Here is a 23,117-nt window from a genome sequence, read left to right as displayed (position 1 = left end):
TAAATTACGAGGAGGCATGACCCTGACGGGAAGGAGGAACTCAGCCATTTCTTCGTCGGCAGCAGGGTCATGCCTCCTCGTAAATTAGAGCTCGCAGACTCGTCGTCCGATGGAATCGCGCCTAATGGTGAGGGGGTATTATGCAGGCAGATCTCAGTAATCCCCTTATCATCGCGTTCGGCACTGTTCGGCAAAGGTCTTTCTTTGCACTTTCCGCTCAAGGTCGGTCAGTCACCGTATCTACTGTTAAAAAGTACAGTCTGTTAATCTCTTACAGCCAGACCAATCGCACAACGTACATGGAGCTCACAATCTTCTATCATTATGGCTGACAAAACTGCATAATGATCTCTCATTAAGAATGAAAATAACACAACGCTGGATTTTTTTCTTTCTCTATTCTGATATCTGTGAGCAATTGCTGCAGATAAACGTGAAGTTGTTACCATTGTTGAAACGTCTCCGTCATTAATTAGACGGATTATGACGGAAAACAGGTTTACGGTAATCTTGGGGCGGTTCTCGGGAGGAAAGACCGTAAGGTCAGATTGTGGGACAACTGTGGAGACATCAAGATCTTGCCTACCAAGATATACTTGGAAGAAATTATTAGTGGAGGATGGTCAGATGGTCATTGTGTGTGTGTGTCTGTGTATTTCTCTGTGTGTGTGTATGTGTGTGTGTGTGTGTGCGCTCGCGCGTATGTGTATGTGTGTGTGCGCACGTGTGTGTGTGTTCAGGAAGACAACCTAGGGGACTATCACTCGTTTGTCACCCAAGTATAATCTTAAGAACTCGATCCTCGAGTGCCAGATGGCCCAAAGACCCGGCTGTACAGTTGTACAGTTCACCTCAACGTGGCATTCTTGTTTAGCCTTCTCGTTTTGTTTTACCAGAAGGATCTACATGGCCATGACGTCATGGCTGCTGACACTTGTGATGGTGACGTCACCAACCGTCACTCTGTCATCAGGTGCTGAGGTTTCTGCCCTTGATCCTCCAGTAGCCCCACAGTCTGGGCGGGTTCCCACAGGGTTACAGCACGAAGAGGAACAGAAGACGGACGGTGAGCCCCCTCTTTCCAGTATATCATGTAATAGGCTTAACACTGACACGTTAACACTGAAGAAATAATCACACACAAACGTAACGTTGTGTACATGCACACACACGCACACAGACACACACACACACGCACGCATGCACACACACACGCACATATGTGAATATCGTTGGCTTGTGTGCCATTATCTGAGAGTAATGTAAGACTCATATACTTTGCCAATTTCTTATGTTACGTTGATGTCATGTAGTGGCATGAACATGTTGCTTTGGGACAAGACTGCTGAAAAAGATCAAGAGCGAACCATTTTCTTTTTGCTCGTCAGTGTTATCTCTAGTGACATCTATATTTAATGACACACGGCCGTACTGCATGGGCAACACCCAACAATCAAATTGGAGGTAACAATAGATGTTCATAATGAGCTGATTAGGTCTCAGTGACCCCATAGAGTGACAATAGAAAGAACCTCTTACAGTAGATGCTATATTACTACATGTATCGTCTGTATATGAAACAGAGGCATGGACAACAACATGTCATGCATTTGGTGCCATTTTCCTCTATTTGTCTTGTTCTTGTCAACTATTCCAGCTTGGCGGAACAAAGTGTACCCGCTGAGAGAGGTAAGCTACTTCACACCGCCGACGAGGAATGCGTCCTTCGCCGTTGAAACAGTGACTCCAACCGAGAGTAAGTTGATGTTTTTGCTGTGCTCCCGTGGCTACTTCATCTCCAACATGTCTGTCCGCTTCGGCAGCATTGCGCAGCTCCGGTCTAATAGTACAAGTGTCCGTCTGTACGGACTGAGAAACTTTCCTACATACATCACCAGGAACTCCACTGGAATCCATCGGGAGAAAGATGGAATGTACCGCGCCCAGGGTTCCTCCAGTCCACGGTACCACCCCGTGGGCACGGGCTGCGACCCGGCCCTGCGCTGTCTGTGGCACCAAGCCTGCATACTCAAACCAAGCCCCAGGCTGTGTGGGTACGACTCACAGCCGGAGAAAAGAAAACTCTTGGAAGTTAAATACCTCTGCGAGGCAGACTCATCGGTAGACGGTCTGACATACGAAGAACATCAAAGAAAACGCAGAGAAGATGTTTTATATATTTCTGTGACTGGGATGGCCAATGGGACAGACGTTATCCAATGGAGCACTGTGGCTGAAAGTGACATATTTTCTATCATGTGTCCTGGACCTGAACAAAGCGATTTTGAACGGTAAGTGAGGTTTTTTATCGACTCCTTGCAACGGCAGACTAGTGTACATGTATATGTATATGCTGAAACTAATTTAGTACCATATACATTATAGGTTTCGAAGCATAGCCGCTATGTATAGCAATGGGATTACGCTGAATTATTTGCATTACATTGCATGGTTGTTCATGATAACTCCACTTACTATACATTATCATGGTGTTCTGACGCTCATTGAGATACGACACAAGTCGGGTTGTAATACACCCAAAATGTTGCAGTTTCAATTACCAAAGTTCTACATAAACCTGGCATAAAACCTTGCACATATCTACAGCCGAGACAACACAAATATAACCTTCATTCATTATTCATGTATGAATTATATATGATATGCATATTACGCAGATATAACGGCGTCTGCGATGGCAAGCCTCCACCCCCTGAGCAGGTCGTCAGTGATTTGTGGAAAGTTGTCGCCAGGTAGGAACTATGTGATGATAAAACTTTATTGCACGACAACTATTACAGAAAAGTACAAAATACAGGTATAAGTTATAGCTTAACATCCTATTTGACACAACAATAAGGGCTAACATAATTCTTTGATATATTGTTACAATGGAGTAGGCTAATCATATGTGTTGTCTCTTCGTGCCTTTTCTACAACGTACACGTTAAAAACGTTACCGTTAGACGTTGTAACATACTTGTTAACACTTGATGGCCAGCAGATTGGATGTGGAAGTTACATTAATTGCGACTACCTATACATTTCAGATTTGATGATGTAGTCAGTAGTGGTTGTAGCCCTGTAATGTAACAGTGTAGTTAGTAGTAGTTAGTTGTCATGTGATATAACAGTGTAGTCAGTAGTAGTTGTAGCTGTATAGTCAGCAGTGGCTGTAGCCGCGTGATGTAACAATGTGGGCAGAAGTAATTGTAGTATGTTGTAACAGTGTGTCTGTATTCCCGCCAGAGTGCCGAGTGAAGCATGCCGGGAAGAGGTGCTGCAGGTGTACTGCGCCTACCGCTATAACAAACATGGCGGCTGTTTGCCGCCTCTTGTCACCAATGCCTCACAGGTCAGACATACATATCTTTATGTTACATTCACAGCTTTGAAAAAAAAACTTTTTTTTGCAAACGGGCATTTATAGTAGCCATCAATCAAATCAAGTTTGACAATATAGAAAAGGCCAAAGCCCTGTGTAGACGCACTTCTGCGTTTCAGACGAGTATCGCAATTACAAGATGTTAATCCTGTGCAGCAGCGAAAGAGATCGTTTAAACCAAGTAAAGTTTGTATCCAGCATGGCAGAAACCTCAGGTCTAAACACCAGATAACACAATTCCACTGTAGAACTGCCAGGTACAGAAAGACTACACTGCCGTACCTTGTCGACTTGCTAAACAGTTAATAGTGCTAGAGGTATAAATAAGCTTTGGACGTATACACAGCTATTTTAAAGATGATTATTGTTATGTTTTATAATGTTTGAAGTTGTGTACCCCTATTGCTTTTCATTTTAATTGTAACATGTGTAAAGCATACCGCAATTCAGCCGAAGAAATGAAGGCTGCCACTGTATGTTATTGTTTGTCGCTCGATGCGAAATAAACCATTCATATATATATCTTTAACTTGAGTTGTCTTTCTTAAGCACTTAATTTTATCTTATGCCTGTATCCTTGGTCTTCCCTGCAGGTGAACAAAGACGGGGGGATGTTGTACAGTGACATTGCTCTACCGAGGAAAGGGCCCCGTCCTGAAGACAGGAAACATGAAGAAGGTATAGCGTTATATGTGACAAGCTTGATTTTCTGTATCTGTATTGCATAGCTGGAAGCTTCCTTGCTGTATCAAATTGTACCATCTGCCACACCTGACAATTGCTTCAGCTTTTAGTTTACAATGGAAATGCACTCAACGAATTTTCAATCCGATTGCTGAGAACACGTGAAACATGGAATGGGTCAAAGGTGGTTGGAAGTTGGTATCGTCTATCGTCCCGACCCTGACAGGCTGTATCTCTAAGACCCCGTTCACACTCAAAAAAATGAAGCGGCTTCAACGTCGAAGCCGCTTGATCCGGATCGTTTTCTTGAGTGTGAACGCTCCAAGTGGCTTGTATTTACACTGATCCGGCTCGTTTACAATCCTTCCCCGCGAGGTAGTTTGAGACACTTGCGAACAAGCCGCTTGTCTCGAATCGCGAGTGTGAACGCAACGCGGGATAGATTCTATGCAAATTTCCGATTTGCCCCTGGTGGAGGTTATATATCCATGTATCGGCGGGAGCAGGAACACACGCCACACTGACAGGTTTGCTCACATTACTAATTTTTGTGCCCAATGATAATGTCTGGATAGAAAGGAAAAACGCTGTAGGGTCAAGGCAAGTGGAATGGGAAGCAAACAAAGTTTTTTTATCACACGAAGAGAGAGGAACCACAGCAAGCTAAAAAAATCACAAAAAAACAAGCATATCTTTGAACAGATCTCTCTCTGGATCATGATATAAGACTATTAAGAGTGGGTTTGAGAAAACCTACAAACAATGTTGTACAAAAAGTACCTGAAGTCCAGGTACGGAATCACAATCAGCTTGGATTGTGTGCGGTCAATCGGATTGTCTGTAATGAGTGTGAACGTAATTTTTTTGAAGCGGCTTGCACGTTGAAGCGGCTTCGACGTTGAAGCCGCTTCATTTTTTTGAGTGTGAACGGGGTCTAACTTTCCACACTTTGTGCTCCTTCCTTCTGCGGTGCAACAGGTGTCTCTTGAAGCGTATTATAAGTGACCTGTAACTAGCTCGTCGAGGCATGAATTAAGGATTAATGACCCGCCCCGATGTGTATCTGGTGTCATAACGCCTGGTCCTTTGCTATAACCATCGAATAAAGTCACCACTGTGAGCGAAGCGAGCTTGTATAAAACCAGGTGAGCAAGACAAAAGTAAGACAAAACACAAGCTTGTATAAAACCAAGACCAAGAGATATTAAAGACCAAGAGCTATCAATGGTATAATACCATTACACGATAATCCAGATATTCAGTTACTAGTGAAATGATGGATAGAGTTTTAAACATACCCCTTTCTGATCGTTTGGTGTCTTGTTCCATGTACTACCAGTGTTGGCTCATCCGCACGTGAGTTTGATCCCAGCACGCACTGCGTTCGTGTTGCTGGTACACAACAACCCAGAAGCAGCCGTGAGTATTTCATGATTTTTTAAAACATTTCTATTGACTGATTTACCTGTTTCCCGCGTCTTCAATTTGTTGATTGAACCATTACCTCACAGTAGCATGATTGTGTTTGTTTTCATCACCAGGTTCAGTTACTGGATTCACTTTACCGCGAATATTTTCACTACGTAATCCACGTGGATAAAAGCAAACCACTCGTGCGGAAGGTTTGTCAACATGTCGATCTTTGTTCGATAACGCAACACATTCCCATACATTCACTTACAATAATACATAGAATAGCTAATCACTTGTTAGACATGGTGGATTTCGTTGGACTGAGAAGTTTTCTCTTTATCTCTATATCTCATTATAAGAGTCATCTTCCTATCTTTACTGTTGCTAAAGTAAAACAACTGAAACTACCCTTCCGGACTTAGTGATGTGTAAAAGCCAGGTGAAAATTAACAAATATTATCCTTATTTTCCCACGAGCTTTGAAGATGCTTCACTATATTGCGTAAATTTCATTTTTCAATGATCAAAATGACCACCATTTTACACGAAAAAATTATTGTACTTTGTTACATGATCTCCTAATTGAAAGCAAAACAAAACACCACAACATATATTTACTTCGTTTGCCTTTGTCGTGATCATAGAATTCTCATAATGTATTACACAATGGTATTTGCGGCATCCTTTCTTAAGTATAGCAATTAATTTTTTGAATAATTTGTATTTGTATATTGAATCCCAGCATAACGCAATAAACATGCAAAAGACATACATATGTTTCTTCTGTTTTGTATACTTCAGTACCTTGTGCACCTTCTTGAAGGGAAATTCCCGCATGCTGAAAACATTAGGGTACTTCCAGACCAAAGGTATGGTTGTGTTGTGTTTGTGGCTTTCTGATTGAAATTTTAAGACGTTTTGGTATAGCAGTCACAACGTAAGAACTAGATGTTTTGAGTGCCTTTTTCTGTGTACTCAGGTCATTCAGATCGTCCTGGGGCTCCTACAACATACTGCGAGCAGAACTAGAGGTACATGTTTTGTGCCTTGCATAATGAACATTTTCTAAATTTCCATGCCGTTGCAAACAGTAATTTTTTTCAGGGGATATCTATAGGCTTTTTAGCCATAGGCATTGGTATATACACGTGGATGACACCGTCGCGCGCAAAAAAGTTCCGTCCGTTTGCAGAAGAAGTTTTCGCAGTAAATAGAAACAAATATCAGAAGATACCAACGTTGTAGAATGACAAATCCAATTCCAAAGCAAAACAAAACAAAAATCAACGCCAAACTTTTTTCTTCAATCGTTCGCATCAGTTTGGGGTTCCAAGAAGATGTCGTCATCTAAATTATATAGAAATTCGAATGAACATCGCCTAACTTACATACTGATCTCTCATGGTAAACCAAGGCGACAGAGGAGTTATTACGCATGGGCAGCTGGGACTTCGTCATCAACCTGAGTGGGTCGGACCTGGCTCTGAGAGATGTGGACGACATCGCCGCTGCCCTGGCACCGTACAGAGGTAGGGCAAACATGCATATGGTACCCACACTGCACCGTACAGAGGTAGGGCAAACATGGTACTCACACTGCACCGTACAGAGGTAGGGCAAACATGGTACTCACACTGCACCAAACAGAGTTAGGGCACACATGGTACTCACACTGCACCGTACAGAGGTAGGGCAAACATGGTACTCACACTGCACCAGAGTTAGGGCACACATGGTACTCACACTGCACCGTACAGAGGTAGGGCAAACATGGTACTCACACTGCACCAGAGTTAGGGCACACATGGTACTCACACTGCACCGTACAGAGGTAGGGCAAACATGGTACTCACACTGCACCAAACAGAGTTAGGGCAAACATAGTACTCACACTGCACCAAACAGAGTTAGGGCAAACATGGTTCTCACACCGTACAGAGGTAGGTAGGATAAAAGGTGCTATCCTTAGTGCTGAATGGTATTCTACTAGATACGGATCTAGGACAAACATGGTACTCACGCTGCACAGAGGTAGGACAAGCGTGGTACTGCCAACTACATTGACAATAAATCTTAAAAAATGGGAAAGTTATGTTTTTGTCAGATGAGAACAGATGAGCAAAATGGAATTAGAACAGCATGGATTCCTGGCTACTCCCAACCCGGTACAGACTTTGCTTACGGAGTAGTCGACGGAAGAAAAATCATGTGAAGGTCCTGAATGTGTGACGAGGGCTTTACTTTCTTGTCAGTATCGAAGAAAAACAAGAAGTGGACTATATCAGTTATACCAAACACCTGCGTGCACAGAACGCATAGATAAGCTTACGTTCGATTGAGTGATAAAAATGTGCGAAAGCATGATAGGAAAATAACACACCTCATTAATGTAGTAGTATTAGCAGGACCTACATTGTTTTCAGCAGTAACAGTGATGATTCAACAATTGATGGGCTTTAATCATGACAAACATTACGGTCAATAACCTGACTTGAGAGAGACGTTTCCAAAACTATTAACTAAATTCTAGCTCTGTCTCATCACTGAACAGGTAGAAATTTCCTCCGGCTCACCAAGCGATACAGGGATGGAGTCCGAAAAGCATCTCCCGACCGTATCAACACCGCGTGGTAAGGAAAACCAGTTTACTGAGATTGACCTACATGACGTTACCATGTGAACCATAGCTGCTGTTCATAATATTTGAGGACGCGAATTCTGTAGGAACAGCTGCTGTTCATATAAACATTTTAGGACGTGATTGCTGTAGGTACAGCCACTGCATATAACGTTTCAGGACGTGATTTCTGTAGGTACAGTTGCTGTTTACAACGTTTTAGGGCGTGATTTCTGTAGGTATAGTTGCTGTTCACGTTTCAGGGCATGATCTGTAGGTACAGTTGCTGTTTACAACATGTTAAGACTTGGTTTCTGTAGACGGTGGATCATGCATGTCTAACGCGTTGGGACGTTATCCTTGTAGGTACAGCTGCGATGGATATGTGTATAACGTGACAAGGCGGGGGGACCCTCCGGCAGGGGCGGACATCAGCGGTTCGTCCCAGTGGGCTGTTCTCAGCAGGTCAGCGTAATTCTGGTTATTTGTCTCTTTTAGAACGTCATTCATTCACGTCAAAGATTATCTTTGCATCCAACTTCCTTCATGTGGAATTTCTTATTATATGTTTTTAACTTTTTCACAAAACATACCTAAACCGAAAAGATTTAATACGGAACTCATACGGCCTTAAGCTTGAATATAGGCACTCGTGTGACCACTTCCTTACCAGAAATTACTAGTACCTAATAATTATAACATGTAGGGGCATCGTAAAAGGTAGATCTCATGACTTAGAATGTGCACATGCAGTTCCCACCTGTGGTAAATAAATTTACTTTTCTCGAAGGGACTTTGCGGAATTCGCAGTATCAAGCAAAAGCCAGGACAAAAGCATCGACTTTAACAGTCTCCAGTTCTACATGCAGACTACGGCTATTCCTGATGAGAAATACCTGGCATCTATCCTCATGTCATCACAGTTCAGGTCAGTTTGTACCCACCATATGTAAATTTTCCGTTCCCTGTAACCCAAAGGGTAGTCGATGTACTTTCAAAATATTTTGCGTTAGGCTAACGTCACCATTTTTTTTCCAAACCGGGTCCCGGTCGGACTGTTTGTGGAAACGACAATTCAAAATGTATGCGTAAAAAGTATACACAAATAATGAAAACGACTATTACCTTTACGCCTTGTGTAGTTTGTTGTCTTTTATATCATACTTTTCGTTCCCAAAGGCTGCCCGACCGGGCCCTGGCCGGTTTGAAAAAAGCTAGGCCTAACGGCGGTGCCAGGGGTATAAGGTTACTGTTTGTAATGCTCGTAACAACACATTAAACTTTACTTTCACAGAGACACGCTCATTTCGGCACACCTGCACCGCCTGGCGCCGTTCCAGGGGAAGGACCAGCTGGGTGCCTGTCGACATGGACATGAGACGGACATGTGCGGCAAGGTGAGCAGGCTCAGTACCAATAACGGGACAGATAGCAAACACACTGTACACACAGCTTGAGAATGGCACGCTGAAAGATGCATGACATAATTGATCAGGTAGGAAAGTATTTATATGTGTCAGTCGGATTCGCAGGCGGCTTTTTTTGGGGGGGGGGGGGCTTTTGCAACCGAAACTTTGTTGGCACTAGAGCACTCGTGTTCTTAAGATAACACTGCAGTGTCAAAACGAGTGATAATCACCACTTTGACAGGTTGTCTTCCTGAGCACACACACACACACACACACACACACACACACACACACACACACATACAGACACACACACACACACACACACACAAATGATAACAAGTAGTACAGCCATTTTCAAAGACCCGTCTCTTCATCCCTGGTGCAATTAGAACCTCCAGGCAGATTTACCAGTGGCACAAAGCAATATGAAATGGGCCATAGTAGAATATCTAACCGCCTGGTGGATGCTGTTTTTACTGCCATCTTTAAATCTGCTTGGAGATTCAATAGTTTGTCTACGTCACACCAGGGCCCGCGGACGTTCCGGGAGAAAGACGTCCCACTACTGCTGAACGTCTCACGACGGTTTATGTTCGCCAGGAAGTTTGAGGGGCAGCCGGAGGATCCTACAAGGCGCGCCGTCTTACACTGGCAGAGAGGGCTGTTTTACCTGGAGCTGCAACGTCACCATGGGGTTTCGGACGCGCTGTTGAGGTTTATCTTTATTTCATTTTATACAGATTTTTTTAATTTATGCGCGTCCATGTGTGCGTGTATTTAAAGTGCTGCTAAGACATTAAAAGTGGGTTTCACACGTACACGTGCGTGTATACATATCAAAGTCCGCAAGAGGTCTGTATGGAAGTCTTAGCCTCTACCAGGCGCCATAGGTCGTGAAAAAATTGTGAAAATTGGGCAAATCTAGACACATAACATGCCACGCAGAGTTAGCTGGCCGAGGAGTAAAGTTTGCGACCAAGCTAACTCGTTTGGCATGCTATCTGTCTATATTTGTCCAATTTCTATTATTTTTCCAGTGACCCATGGAGCCTGGTAGAGGCTAATATATAAGAAATTCATACTGGCTAACAATGCATGCCTTGTAGATTTTTATCACTTTTCTATTGATGTGCAGGGCACTGGCTCAACGTGCGTGCGAGCACTTTCTTGGGGACGGACACTCACAGGTCTGCAGGTGGGTGGGAATATATAACTACCTAGCATTGCCGGCTGTATTGTCAGTTGTACTGCACTCTCACTGACTCCACCGCCACTGCTGAAATGGGAATGTAATAGTACGGCACGTTCACTGACCCTGTCAGTAATAACATATCATTCGTACAACAAAATTCACTACAAACAAAAGGACAAGTCATCCAGGATATTATAACTGTTATTTTCAGCAAAACGTCCTGAGTCCTAAATGTATATGACACAGGGGATGTCATAGAAGTGGTAGATTCCTTACGAAGACTGTACACTGTACTCCACTTGTTTGTGTATTGGAAATAACAGTGAGATCTTGCTTTGAAATGAATTGTACGAACACACAGCTCTTCTTGCAGTTCACTATATGCTGTTGACTACTACCCTACAATTGTGTTGTGCTTTGTTATTGGATTGTTCTTTTTATCCAAAATTTGATCTTCACGTTATCCTGTATGCTCTACTGTTCCAGCTCCGTGTACGTCGTTAGCTGGCGGGTGCTGCCCCGCCTGGTGCCTGATAAATCCAGCTGCTGCGCGAAGATCAGTAGGCGCTCATCCTCGCGATACTGGATAGACTTTACCATGGCAAGTATAGACGATTGAATTACAGCTGTTTAAAACATATTGAATTCTTTAAACATGTTTAGTAATAATAGAATTTTGTTATTTTTCAATATCTATGCTTTTCACGCCTTCCGATTCAGGATTATGGAACACGGATGAATATGAGAGCATCACTTGTGAGTGTACTGTTCATTTGTCATACCATATTTTTGTGACCCAAAAGATGATTATCTACTGTTCATTTTGTAAGATATTTGCTGCATAGCAAACGATTTAACCCAAAGAAAAGTACTTGAATAATCACGCGCTCTGTTTCAGGCATACACTCAAAGAGGAACGTGCTTTGATCGAGGACATATCAAATATTTCGAAGTGTCAACAAGGTATGAACGTCTCCGTCAGACTATCGTTTTTAAGGGATACGAAGAGGACACATATAGATATGTTCGACCGATGTACACACACTCTTGAATCAGCTAATAATGTGCAAATATTCTGATAGATCAAAAAGTTTGTAAGCATGGATAACGTCACATGATTTTATTCTTATGTGGTTAAGCGTGGAGGAGGGGCGCTATGCATGACACAAAATGCGTTTACAAGAAATTTGCCCAGGTGCTTTATGCCCCATATCCAGCCCGCATACACCTGGTTATCATCCGATGTCGATGTGCCTTGGTAATCCTTTCCTTGCCGGAAATAAAGAGGGCCGATAGATATGTGAAAGCACTAATATACGAATATGCCAGACATATTTTCTTAACTATATGTGTGCTTACACAAAATATCAAACATAAACGTCTCACAAAATTGATGAAATAAAATTCCCCTCTGCCTGTATGATAGGAAATGGGAGACCAATATGTCACACACCGTGTTGCCTGAACTAGAGGAGGCGGGGGCAACCACGGTGTACCTTAGGCTGTACGCACAGGCAACACAGGAGGTGGAAGAAACGGGGACATGCACCCTAAACCAACCGAACAAAGGTATCAGTGAAATATTGATAGCCTTCGGTATTCAAGAAGAATTGTCAGCTGTAGTCACCCTGATGTTGATGATGAGTCACACTGGCTCTTTTCGTTTAAACATGCAGGCTGCATGCAGACAGGATATCTGTTCATTAACTTTGTCAAACGTTGTGTATTCATCACAGGAAAAGGCAAGGAGACCACCTTTGCTCGGTTTGACAATAAAAATCCGGGCAATTGGCAAGAGAGCAAATATACTATCTTGCAATTCTCCGTCCGGTTATTGAACCCCCAAGGTGAAGAACACTGTCGCAAGTTATCATCATTCATGTGGAACCCGCCAAAAGCTCGGCGGGGCATAGCGGTACGTGTTTCTTGCACACTACCTAAAGGATCGGGCACAGTCATTGCCATATGGTCATGAGTTACCTGATTGTTTTACGTGTAGAGTTGCCTGTGCGTAGTATGTATCTCATTACGTTACCTGAAATACGTACACAGATTTGTGACGTCTAACAAAATGTGTGCAAGACGAAATGATATTGGTAACGGGAGTGATGATGTTTAATCTATAGTAAGAGGGCCAAGAATCAATTACATAGTAGCTTAAACTTTCGACGGAGTGACAATGATATGATGAAAACTACTTGATATTCTGTTCAAGTCTGTCTGTAATGTAGCTGCAGGACAAACTTGTGTGCGGCCACCTGTAAAAGTGATTAATCAAAGTGTGATAAAATCTGTTTCAGCCTGAGATTTGGCTGCATGACAGACTTGTGTGTAGCCCCTTGGGTCTGGGCAAATGGACAGTACGACTTGAGCAGGTGACTCTTTCTCTCATGTTCAATAGATGCTCACTATCCCATGTGGTACTTCTACATCTGTACTTCCGAAGGTGAATTGTGCTAAACCCATGTACACACCAATCCCATGATGTTCACTTCCGTCTTTATTGTATGGATATTACATTTACTCAGGGATAAATTACTTTAGGTACATCACCAACTTGTTATGTGTACAACCTTAGTGTGAAGAAATTATGCAAAGGACTATTATCTTTAAACCCATAGCAAAATGCATGTTTGCATCATCATCCTTGCGGGCTGCTTGCCCGGACCAGGTCCACTCTCTCCTTCCAAACGTCTCGGTCCTCCATAGCATTCTCTAAGTCCTCAACCTGCAACCCCACTTCACGAGCAAGCTGGTCTATGTATGTTTGCAAAGGCTAACAATGTATGCGATCTTACCTCCACATGCAGCTGGGCGTTGCACATCCGCACCCGTACGAGACATCCTTGTACGTGGTTAGTAATGTCACCTTCAACAGGACCGGGAGTGCCTTCAGGGACATTTGGTATGTTGAAGATGTCATGGAAATCGCAGATCACATCAGCACAATAATCACCAAGAACCGGCTATTGTCCCAGTCAGTCATCGACTCATCAATGAGGAAGACCAGGTCATTATCACATTCAGTAATCAACTCCTCTATCACTAAGAACCAGGACTCGTCATCGCCATCATCACAGCCAGTACCAGTGAGAATGTCGCATCGCAAGTGGTTATCTGTTCAACTGAAAACTGTGCACATCAAAGACCAGGTTTCACCAGCAGAGGGCGGTGCAGCCATTGTTATGATTCTACTTATCTTGGTGATGTCGCATCAAAGCAGGTATGGAACATTTTCTCATAATTTTGCATCAGTGCTAACTTTTGTATCTGTGATTACCTCCACGAAAAAAAACCATATTGTTTTTGGTGTGTATTTTTCAAATACAACTTAGGAGACATTATTTACTTTTCTGCTAGGAAGAAGAGGAGGTACAAGACGTTGTTCAATGTGACAAGACTTCTTCTGCTCCTCCTCATTATAACACTGGTACTGAGAACATTCAGTAATAGTATGGTTACTGTGTAACACTGGTACTGAGGAGTACCATCAATGGTACAGCTACTCTGTAACACTGATACTGAGGAGCACCATCAATGGTACAGCTACTCTGTAACACTGGTACTGAGGAGCTCCATCAACAGTTTAACTACACAGTAACAGTTATCAACATTGTTTCTGAGAATATACTTCTTTTTGTACTAGTGTTTTTTATACATTTTTTATACCTGTTGTCTCTAGATGTATTGTTACATATATATATATGAAACGGAAGCTGTGGCTTTGCATTAACCACGAACAATAGTATATTGGCCAAAATCTCTCAACAGTTTTACATCATGGCCCACATTGATTTACCTGTCATATTCTTACACACTAGAAGCTTTATACATATTTATCATGTTTTATACATTTATGTTACAGTATATTTATAAACATACTAGTACTGTATACCTGACATTGAATGTAAACAAGACATAATACATGCATTTTGTAGCACATAGACATATACTTAGCACACGTAGCTATAACATAGACATATATATATACATGATGATGATGGGCCTAAAAGTTCAATGTGTTGGTAAAGTCATAAAAAACAGGACATTGAATTTCTTACAATATACTCCTTACATGTATGTACTATACTTTGCAGGAAAATACTAGTCTTATATATTACAACATTCATGTCTTAGCTGTGGCCCAGGTCACCAGGTTAATCTTATATCAAGTATCATGAAAGTTGATACAGAATGGAACATAGTACAAAAGAATGTTAAGAGAACAAGACAGAGGATACATAACGTTATACCATGACTACCTTTCAACAGTTTCGCTCTGCTGGTTCCCTGTAAGGCAGCTGTAGATGGAGGAACACATCCTCCTCACTGGATGCTGGCAGGTACTGATTCTGTGGAGCACAGCAAGACATTTGTCAATACTGTATGCAGTTAGACTGGAGAATGTTGCACCTGATCTGAACCACTTATCGTTAAAAATGTGGGACTATTCAGTACCCCCTGCCTCCAAAGATGGAGTCGACCCCCCAGTAATGTACATGATGATGAATGTACATTGAAATGTACAAATGTCAATAAAACGCTATTTCATAGAGTTATTCCAGTGTCACATTACTGTTATCATAATGATTCTAAGAGCTTTTTTCTTCATGTCAGAAGAGACAAATATGTTCGAAGCTGACTCAGCATTTTACCTTTACAGAGTCATACAGCACATGGTTGGTGAGCTTCATGTTCATCTCATTGTCTGCATACAGCCTGAGGGACCTGTTGAAGTGCTGCAGGGTTCAAAATAAGGACAAAGCACATGTTAACTACAGACAGAAATACTGGCTATGCAAACCAAACTATCATCCTTCAATGGAACACACATGACAAGTATAAGTTTATTTGGTCAATAATTGTTCATACCTTGCTGGTTGATTACACAGAAAAATGAGAGCGAAATACAAAATGTAGATCTAGACTTAACTTACATGTATGCCTTGACAATCTGAATAAATGTGACTGTGGTCAATCTATTCTTGGACAAGTGTGTGCCATACGCCTCTTGTGAGGTTACTAGCAAGCTACCGTGTAGAGACAAGGGTAATGAATATATAATATAACCATGGACCTTACAAAGTACAGTACAGGCAGGGAGTTACTGTGCTGCCTACCTTGGATCCTGTCCATCCCACAAGTGCATATGCATACTGGCTAGCTGGAGCAATGATAAGATCTACCCTCCGACCAATCCAAGTCTTCTCTTCTGTTTTCTCTTCATCTAAGAAGCTTGCAGTGCCTCCAGCTCTCTCCAGGCTTACTTTGTCCTTGTGATGTAGAAGATCTGGCCTGCTGCTTCCTTGTTGGACCGCACCAACAGGAGAGGGAGGTGCTTGTTTGGTATTCTGGTTGGAACTGATCAGTGATTTGTCCAACTTGAAGATGGAGAAACATCTTTCAAAGTGATCCAGTGTATACTCCTTCCTGGACACTGAGCTTGGATCATACGTATTGGCAGAGGTGGTTTCATAGGCAAGGAGGTCCTGAGGAGACAAGAAGTCCTGATCAGATTGGTAGAGAAGTTATTACGTTTGACTATGGTCAGGCAATCACCATATCGTCTGTGTTCAACTTGGTCAGTGCCGAAATAAATCTTAATTGTGATGACCATTGCAAAAGAAACTGAACCCACCCTAGATCCTGGACTGCTCAGCAATAGTCCTTGTACAAGAATGAGTAATCCAATGTTTCCATGACACCATCACAAGCGTATTACATGACAGATAACTCATGCAGTAGGGATTCACCTTTTCCCTAAGCCTGTATCTCTTAACTCACCTTTTCCCGGAGCTTGGCCAGGACAGCAGACAGCAAGCCTGTCTCCTTGCCTTCTGTAGGATGAGAGATCAACAGGTCCACATCATGTCCCTTAGTCTTGCCTCTGTGGGGGGAAAAACATTCATATTTCAGCAGCACAATCTAAAGTAAAAATAAGGCAAACATTAGGTCTGTCTGAACTAATGTACTCCTATATGTCAGAGTGATTGCAATGATGTCATAGTGACGCACTGGCAGACAGAAAGCAGGTGGAAGACAAAATATTAATTTCCATATTTGGAGTACTGTTAAAGGGAAAGTAAAAGTGATCAATTAGCAAGCAAGTTTTAGCTCACTGAAAAGCTTAATATTCTTTAACTGGTTGTGACAGAGAAGACAGACGCTATGTACAGTACTTATAGGTTCATTTTCTACTAGTACAATGAACAGTGGACCACAGTCTAACTTCCACAGCTTAACTTCCCGTCCTAAGGACTGCAAACTTTTCTGGTAGCATGCATATCAGGTGAGCAATACAGCTGGAATCAAACTCTCGGCTTCTAGTTCCAGAGGCAGGCCGGCACGCCTGCTAAGCACTGGGCTATGCACGCAGGCTTTTAGCTAGGATTTTATAATAGGGTGTCCAAACTTACTGGTGAGTCGCGGTAAGTGACTATTGTAAGAGGGGTCTCGGGGCATCGACCTTCCATGGTGCAGAGTTTTTGATGATTTTAAGTTTAAAAAGTGCATTCTAAGGTATCCCAAGAGGCAAAAATACACAATGTACTGTTACAGATATCACAGTAGAAGACTGTGACCACAGATGACCTGGTTGCATCCCTGGTTAATCAGAATTTCATGCTTGTCAGAGGATTTTCTCCCCAGAATAGGGCGTCCAGGGGCATCAAATTTCTTGTTATTCTAAGAAAAGGGCGTCCAGATGACGCCTTGACGCATGCCTGGCTAAAAGCCTGATACTGTTGAACATATAAAGCTTTGTAATGTAATACTGCTGTACCTTCTGAACCCCCCTGTTAACACAACAGTTGCACCGGGCAGCAGTTTCTGCACTTCAGCCCTCACCATCTCCTGGATGATGTCAGCTTCAGCCAGAGTTACTGGTGTGTTTAAGTCTTGGTACAGTTCTAGTCCTAAAGATCAGGGAATAGAACTCAACTTAGGGGAACAGAGGTGTGCTAAGGCACTGCCTAAAATGTACAGATGACTGGAGTCCAGCCTTGTTCAGCCTAACCTGTTGGCAGGGTAGCAACCTTTGGGAGTTGACTAAAGCAGACAAGGCTTGATTCCAGGCTACAGATGTGTGATTGTGTGTATGTGTGTGTGTGTGTTTTTGTGTGTGTGTGTGTGTGTGTGCATGTTTGTGTGCATGTGTTATAATTAAAAAGTAAAAATCCCCATGGATCCTAAAGGTATATTTGGATGGGTGTATCTTAAACATATCAAGTCTACAATTGAATAGAATCATCCTCTTGTTGGGGCATTTTATTACATCTGGAGATGACATAAAATCAATGAAGTCAATGTACAAATTTTGACGAGTGAGTAAAAACACTTTTATAGTCATGAAAACTGACCAATTGTTTGGTCCTTTTTAAGAGAGAGGGTGGAATCATTCCTGATGTCATCAAGTGTGCGAAACCCCCTCTCATACCACTTCCTTGCTGTAGCGGATCCAACACCAAAAATACCTGTAAACAGCTGAAAGAAATGCCTGTAAATAGCTGAGACAGAAGACACATGTCAAATATGAGATGAAAAGTGGCAATTTACCCAGAAAGACAGGCAAAAATGTCCTGTGCTTAAAGTGGCTGTCATTTTCCTAAAAAATTGAAACCCAAAAAGGTAAGAAAAAGAACAAAGTTACAAAATCATATTTTCAATGTTTTCATTTGGGTAGCCATTCCAAAATCAGTCTGTTAGTTGATAATAATTGTATGAGCACAGCATTACAAATGAGCCACATAGAACATGGGTTTTCAACATGGAACATGGTCAGACTACATCTTACCTGCATTGTGCCATAGAAGTCTCCATCACTGATGTCTTGGACCTCCTGGGAATACCCATCTTCAAGGATGTCCTTTCAAAAGAAAGACCAAAGGAAAGCAAAAAGTATGTTTCTGTCTCTTTCTACTGTGACATTAAAATTGTACCTGTATAACATTAAGACTGTACCTGTATGAAATTAAAACTGTACCTGTATGACATTGAAATGGTACCTGTATTAGAATTACATCATGATTGTACTTGTACTTGTGACTTATACCTGTATGACATTAACAACCCTCAAGCACCCGACCTTTTTTTGCGACTAAAATGACCGAGTGGGGTCCAAACGGACCCCAAAATTTTTTGTTCATAAAATCTCAGTACCATTTCTTATCGGCGATCATTGTATATACATTGCTTCGTCAATGTAAGAGGAAGATTTTGAGATGTTAAGGTTTTGCTAATTCCAACTCATTATCATAATTTATGCAATAGTTCAGAAGGACCATGTTTTGCACTAGTCCTATTCCGACCAGAGAGGGGAATTTTGAGGCCCTCAGCAACATTTATTTCGCATAACTCATAAACGGCTTGAGCTAAAGCTACGAAACTTGGCAATTTATCACAAAATATTGTTTGCAAAAGTTTTTGGTCAATAAAGTAAGTTTATCATTTTTGGGGGTTACCATGGCAACGATATTCTAACAGGCATATTTTTGCCAAAATTTGACACTTTCAATTTAAACAAGGTTTTCTTGGTAAACTACACCTGTTTTCTGACAACAATTAAATTCTATGAAATTCAATGTAATTTTCATGACTTAAAATTTATAATTTATGCTAATTTCATGACGTCATTGGTCAAAATCCAAGATGGCCGCCCTGATTAGGCAAATGACGTCATAATGTCGTCACATTACATGTTGATGACACAAAATTTTTTTGTGATGATTTAGGTTTACATTCTTATTATTGTCTGAAAGTTTGGTAGTCATACTGCAAGTGGTTCAGGAGTTAGCCTCCAAAGTTTGTTTTAAAAACTGCACATTTTTGCTGGGGTCCGTTTGGACCCCAGAGGGACTGAACAGAAACTTTCTTTATCATTTCCACATTATTGTACAAATCTTTGCGAAAACTTAGCAAAAGGTATAAGACATATTGACTGACAAAGTCACGGAAGGATTTTTTCTTCAGATCAAAAATGTTCAAATGGCACTTCAAAATGTACGCCTGGGGTCCAAATGGACCCCACTTGGGTGTTTGAGGGTTAAACTGTACCTGTATGGCATTAAGACTGTACCTGTATGACATTAAGACTGTACCTGTATGACATTAAGACTGTACCTGTATGAAATTAAGACTGTACCTGTATGACATTAAGACTGTACCTGTATGACGTTAAGACTGTACCTGTATGACATGAAGACTGTACCTGCATGACATTTAGACTGTACCTGTATGACATTAAGACTGTACCTGTATGACGTTTAGACTGTACCTGTGACTATGCCTGTATGAGATAAGACTGTGCATATATACCTGTATGACACTAAGACTGTGTGTACCGACATGCGGCAGTGTCCTAGCCTCCTCTACGTTAGTGAGAGGATGGGGGAGGGCTTTCAACGAACAGGCTGCTCTCCTGAAGGCTCGAGCTCGGGAGTCTGTCTTCTGCCCAACCTGCAGGTATCCTGCATGTTCTTCCAATACCTCCAGAGCAGTCTGGCAAAAACAAGTTTATATAAGCATATTTCTTAGCTGTTAGTTCAGATGCTTGGCTACACCACACAACTGTAATACTAATTGACAGACGGAACACTATTAGACTGGTCTGTCCTCCAATGCTTGTGTTGAGATGCTTATCAAAATTGCTAAACCATGCTGGGCTCTTCTACCAAAAAGATTCAACATAGCAGTAAGTTTTTCTACGTCAAATGATATTGCCATGCCTTTATTAGTCATCATATGAATTTCAAGTTGTTTAGTCGAGCTAAGTCAAGCATGAGGCGGTACAGACATATTGACTTAACTATTTTTTTTTTTCTGTAGACTTCATCGGGCAAGTTTTGTGTGAGGTTTTCTGAACTATGCCCTTTAGCTAGCTTAGGGAGCACCAACTTAATTATAACAGATTCCAAGCTAGGGAGAAGCACAATTCTTCACAACATTGATAGTTACTTACGGTGAACCTGTGGTTGTGGTGCTTTAGTCTTGTGATTCTCTGGCATTCATGCTTGGGCAATGTCATTTTCTCTGTAGAAACTGGTACAGCTGCCTACAGATGCACAGAAACAAAGTAAAACTTGTGATATCCTCATACCCATGCAGGGGACTTATATAATCTTTTCTAGGTGCCAGATGGTCAAATGGATAGGATTTTTAATGCTTGCATAAGTAGTAAAGCTAGCTTAGGGACAACCAAAAAGTGTACGATGTGCAGGTGTTATGTAAGGTGTATCTCCGTCATTTATGGTGTACGTGTATAATGTGTGGTATACCTGTGTCATGTATGGTGTAACTGTGTCATGTATGGTGTAACTGTGTCATGTATGGTGTAACTGTGTCATGTATGGTGTAACTGTGTCATGTATGGTGTAACTGTGTCATGTATGGTGTAACTGTGTCATGTATGGTGTAACTGTGTCATGTATGGTGTAACTGTGTCATGTATGGTGTAACTGTCATGTATGGTGTACCTGTATAATGTACGGTGTACCACTAGTATAATGTATGGTGTACCTATGTTATGCATGGTATACCTGTGCAGGTTTCAGCCTGAGATGGTCTGTACAAGGAACTGGCTGTTTCTCCTCCATACTTTTAGTGAACCATTCCATGGTTAGGAGTTCCTGGCCTGGGTACAGACTGGTCACTCCTTTGTTATGGAAATACTCCATCACCTGCGATTTAAGAAGTTTAAAAGAAATGCCTCAGAATCCAAAGTAGTAAAGATGCCGGCCCGCTGGAATCCGGCACGCTGTTACACCATACATCCGGCACGTGATTCCGGCACGCCGGAATGCGGTACACCGTGCTGGAATCATATGCCGGATGTATGGTGTACCGGCGTGCCAAATTCCGGCGGCCCGGATTAAAGCTTAGAAGCTTTAATTTATGATCATGATGATACATGCAATGTATTTAAAATGTATGAATGGGCCATCTTTTAGAAATTGTATTTACCTTTGACATGTTCATACTTGTTATTAGGTGTTATACCTCACCTGTTCAGTACGCAGGTGCTATACCTCACTTGTTCAGTAGAGGAGTGTTATACCTCACCTGTTCGACAGGTGTTCTAGCTCACCTGTGTAGTAGACAGGTGCTGTTATCTGTTCAGCAGAAAGGTGCAATACCTCACCTGTTCAGTAGACAGATACTATACCTCAATTCATAAATTACCTTTGCCATGTACATCTGTTAATCTCACTTGTTCAGTTAACAGGTGCTGTTCCTTACCTGGTCAGTAGACAGGTGCTATAGCCCAACTGTTCAATAGACAGATACTGTACCTCAATTCAAAAATTGTATTTACCTCCACCCTATTAGGATACAAAGGCCTCACCTGTTCAGTAGACAGGTCCTCTGCTACAATATGTGTCACTGCTGATCTGCAGGATGACAGAGGGTATTAGGGAATCAGAGATGGCAGACTTCACCTCCTGTGGTTAGAACGCACAAAGCGTGCATTGCATAAATACAGGCACGCACACCGACACCCACATCAATACACGCTCAAATGAATAAATACAGTGGAAAACACACACACACACACAAACAAACATCCTGCCAAACAAAATCACATTGACATGAAGCACATTTAAGACAGAAACATCCAGAGAATCGGTGCAAACTCATCAAAGGATAAAACAGGAGACACATTTTGCTTTCCTTGCTTTAATTTGTTTCATGAGTAACAACTTACCCGTACTGATCACACACTGCAAAGCCTTTTCTCCTCGCTAGCGCCTGAAGAAAGTCATGTCGAGTCTTTGTCATTTTCCTGTCGACAATGAATATGTTAGTTTCGGGAAAGAGAACTCGGTGTTCACATTTTTCAGTCTCCGCTATTCGCGCCTTCTTCCGCCTGGGGGCCGCCATTTTGACGGGACACGTCTCTGTTTTGGTCACATGACACCTTCTTCTTGCTGGTTTTTACGTTCACTGGTAGAACATTACACCAAGATTATTACTCAGGTTTTGAGTTAGTATGTCTAGGCCCTAAATCAAATACACAGTGAGTATTTACAAGTTCACTGGAATAGACAAAGCAGTGATCTTTTCAGAGCGAGAATGTACGAGATTCTACGAACTTTGACCTTAGCAGACGACGCAGAAAGCAAGGAAATGAAGTTTACCACATACGGAGAGGGACGACAGAGTTCTTAGACGTAATGTTACTGTGTTATCTTTACCCTAGAAACCTCATTTATTGGTCTAATATGTCTAATTTACTTCTAGAATAACTTGAAAGTGTCAATTTGTTTATTATGACGACGACGTTGTTGTAGTAATGTAATGTCATGTTCTTGCACTCAAAAGGGGGGGGGGGGGCATACTGAGTAATCAAATTTCGTGATGTAATGATTTCACACTCTAACTTTTAATCTTGGTGTTCTTAAAAGTTTTAGATAGGCCACA

General features: G+C 41.9%; 2 protein-coding genes across 2 annotated transcripts; one reads left to right on the top strand and one right to left on the bottom strand.

Moving 5' to 3' along the window:
• Positions 1-906: 906 nt before the first annotated feature.
• On the top strand, positions 907-12,967 carry LOC118413636. The gene is made up of 22 exons (XM_035817161.1): positions 907-1,066; positions 1,658-2,291; positions 2,679-2,753; positions 3,250-3,355; positions 3,979-4,063; positions 5,409-5,488; positions 5,611-5,691; positions 6,284-6,351; positions 6,462-6,513; positions 6,897-7,011; positions 8,034-8,112; positions 8,466-8,564; positions 8,890-9,027; positions 9,394-9,496; positions 10,041-10,225; positions 10,647-10,706; positions 11,190-11,304; positions 11,424-11,459; positions 11,602-11,666; positions 12,130-12,272; positions 12,440-12,618; positions 12,935-12,967. The coding sequence occupies exons 1-22, from the start codon at positions 907-909 to the stop codon at positions 12,965-12,967; spliced, it is 2,691 nt and encodes an 896-aa protein (XP_035673054.1).
• Positions 12,968-14,082: 1,115 nt separating this feature from the next.
• Positions 14,083-22,664, bottom strand: LOC118414013 (DNA-directed DNA/RNA polymerase mu-like). Its single transcript, XM_035817727.1, has 12 exons — positions 22,402-22,664; positions 22,042-22,087; positions 21,236-21,376; positions 20,659-20,751; positions 20,016-20,198; positions 18,496-18,567; positions 18,062-18,185; positions 17,485-17,617; positions 16,488-16,590; positions 15,824-16,192; positions 15,359-15,442; positions 14,083-15,055 (listed from the first exon to the last, which is right to left on the bottom strand). Exons 1-12 carry the CDS (start codon positions 22,575-22,577, stop codon positions 14,969-14,971), a joined length of 1,611 nt encoding a protein of 536 aa, XP_035673620.1. The 5' UTR covers positions 22,578-22,664; the 3' UTR covers positions 14,083-14,968.
• Between the last annotated feature and the right edge of the window lie 453 nt (positions 22,665-23,117).

The sequence above is a fragment of the Branchiostoma floridae genome, chromosome 4 (assembly GCF_000003815.2).
Source record: "Branchiostoma floridae strain S238N-H82 chromosome 4, Bfl_VNyyK, whole genome shotgun sequence".
NCBI lineage: Eukaryota > Metazoa > Chordata > Leptocardii > Amphioxiformes > Branchiostomatidae > Branchiostoma > Branchiostoma floridae.
The sequence above is the reverse complement of the archived record's forward strand: the minus strand, read 5'-3'. Positions and strand labels throughout refer to the sequence as shown.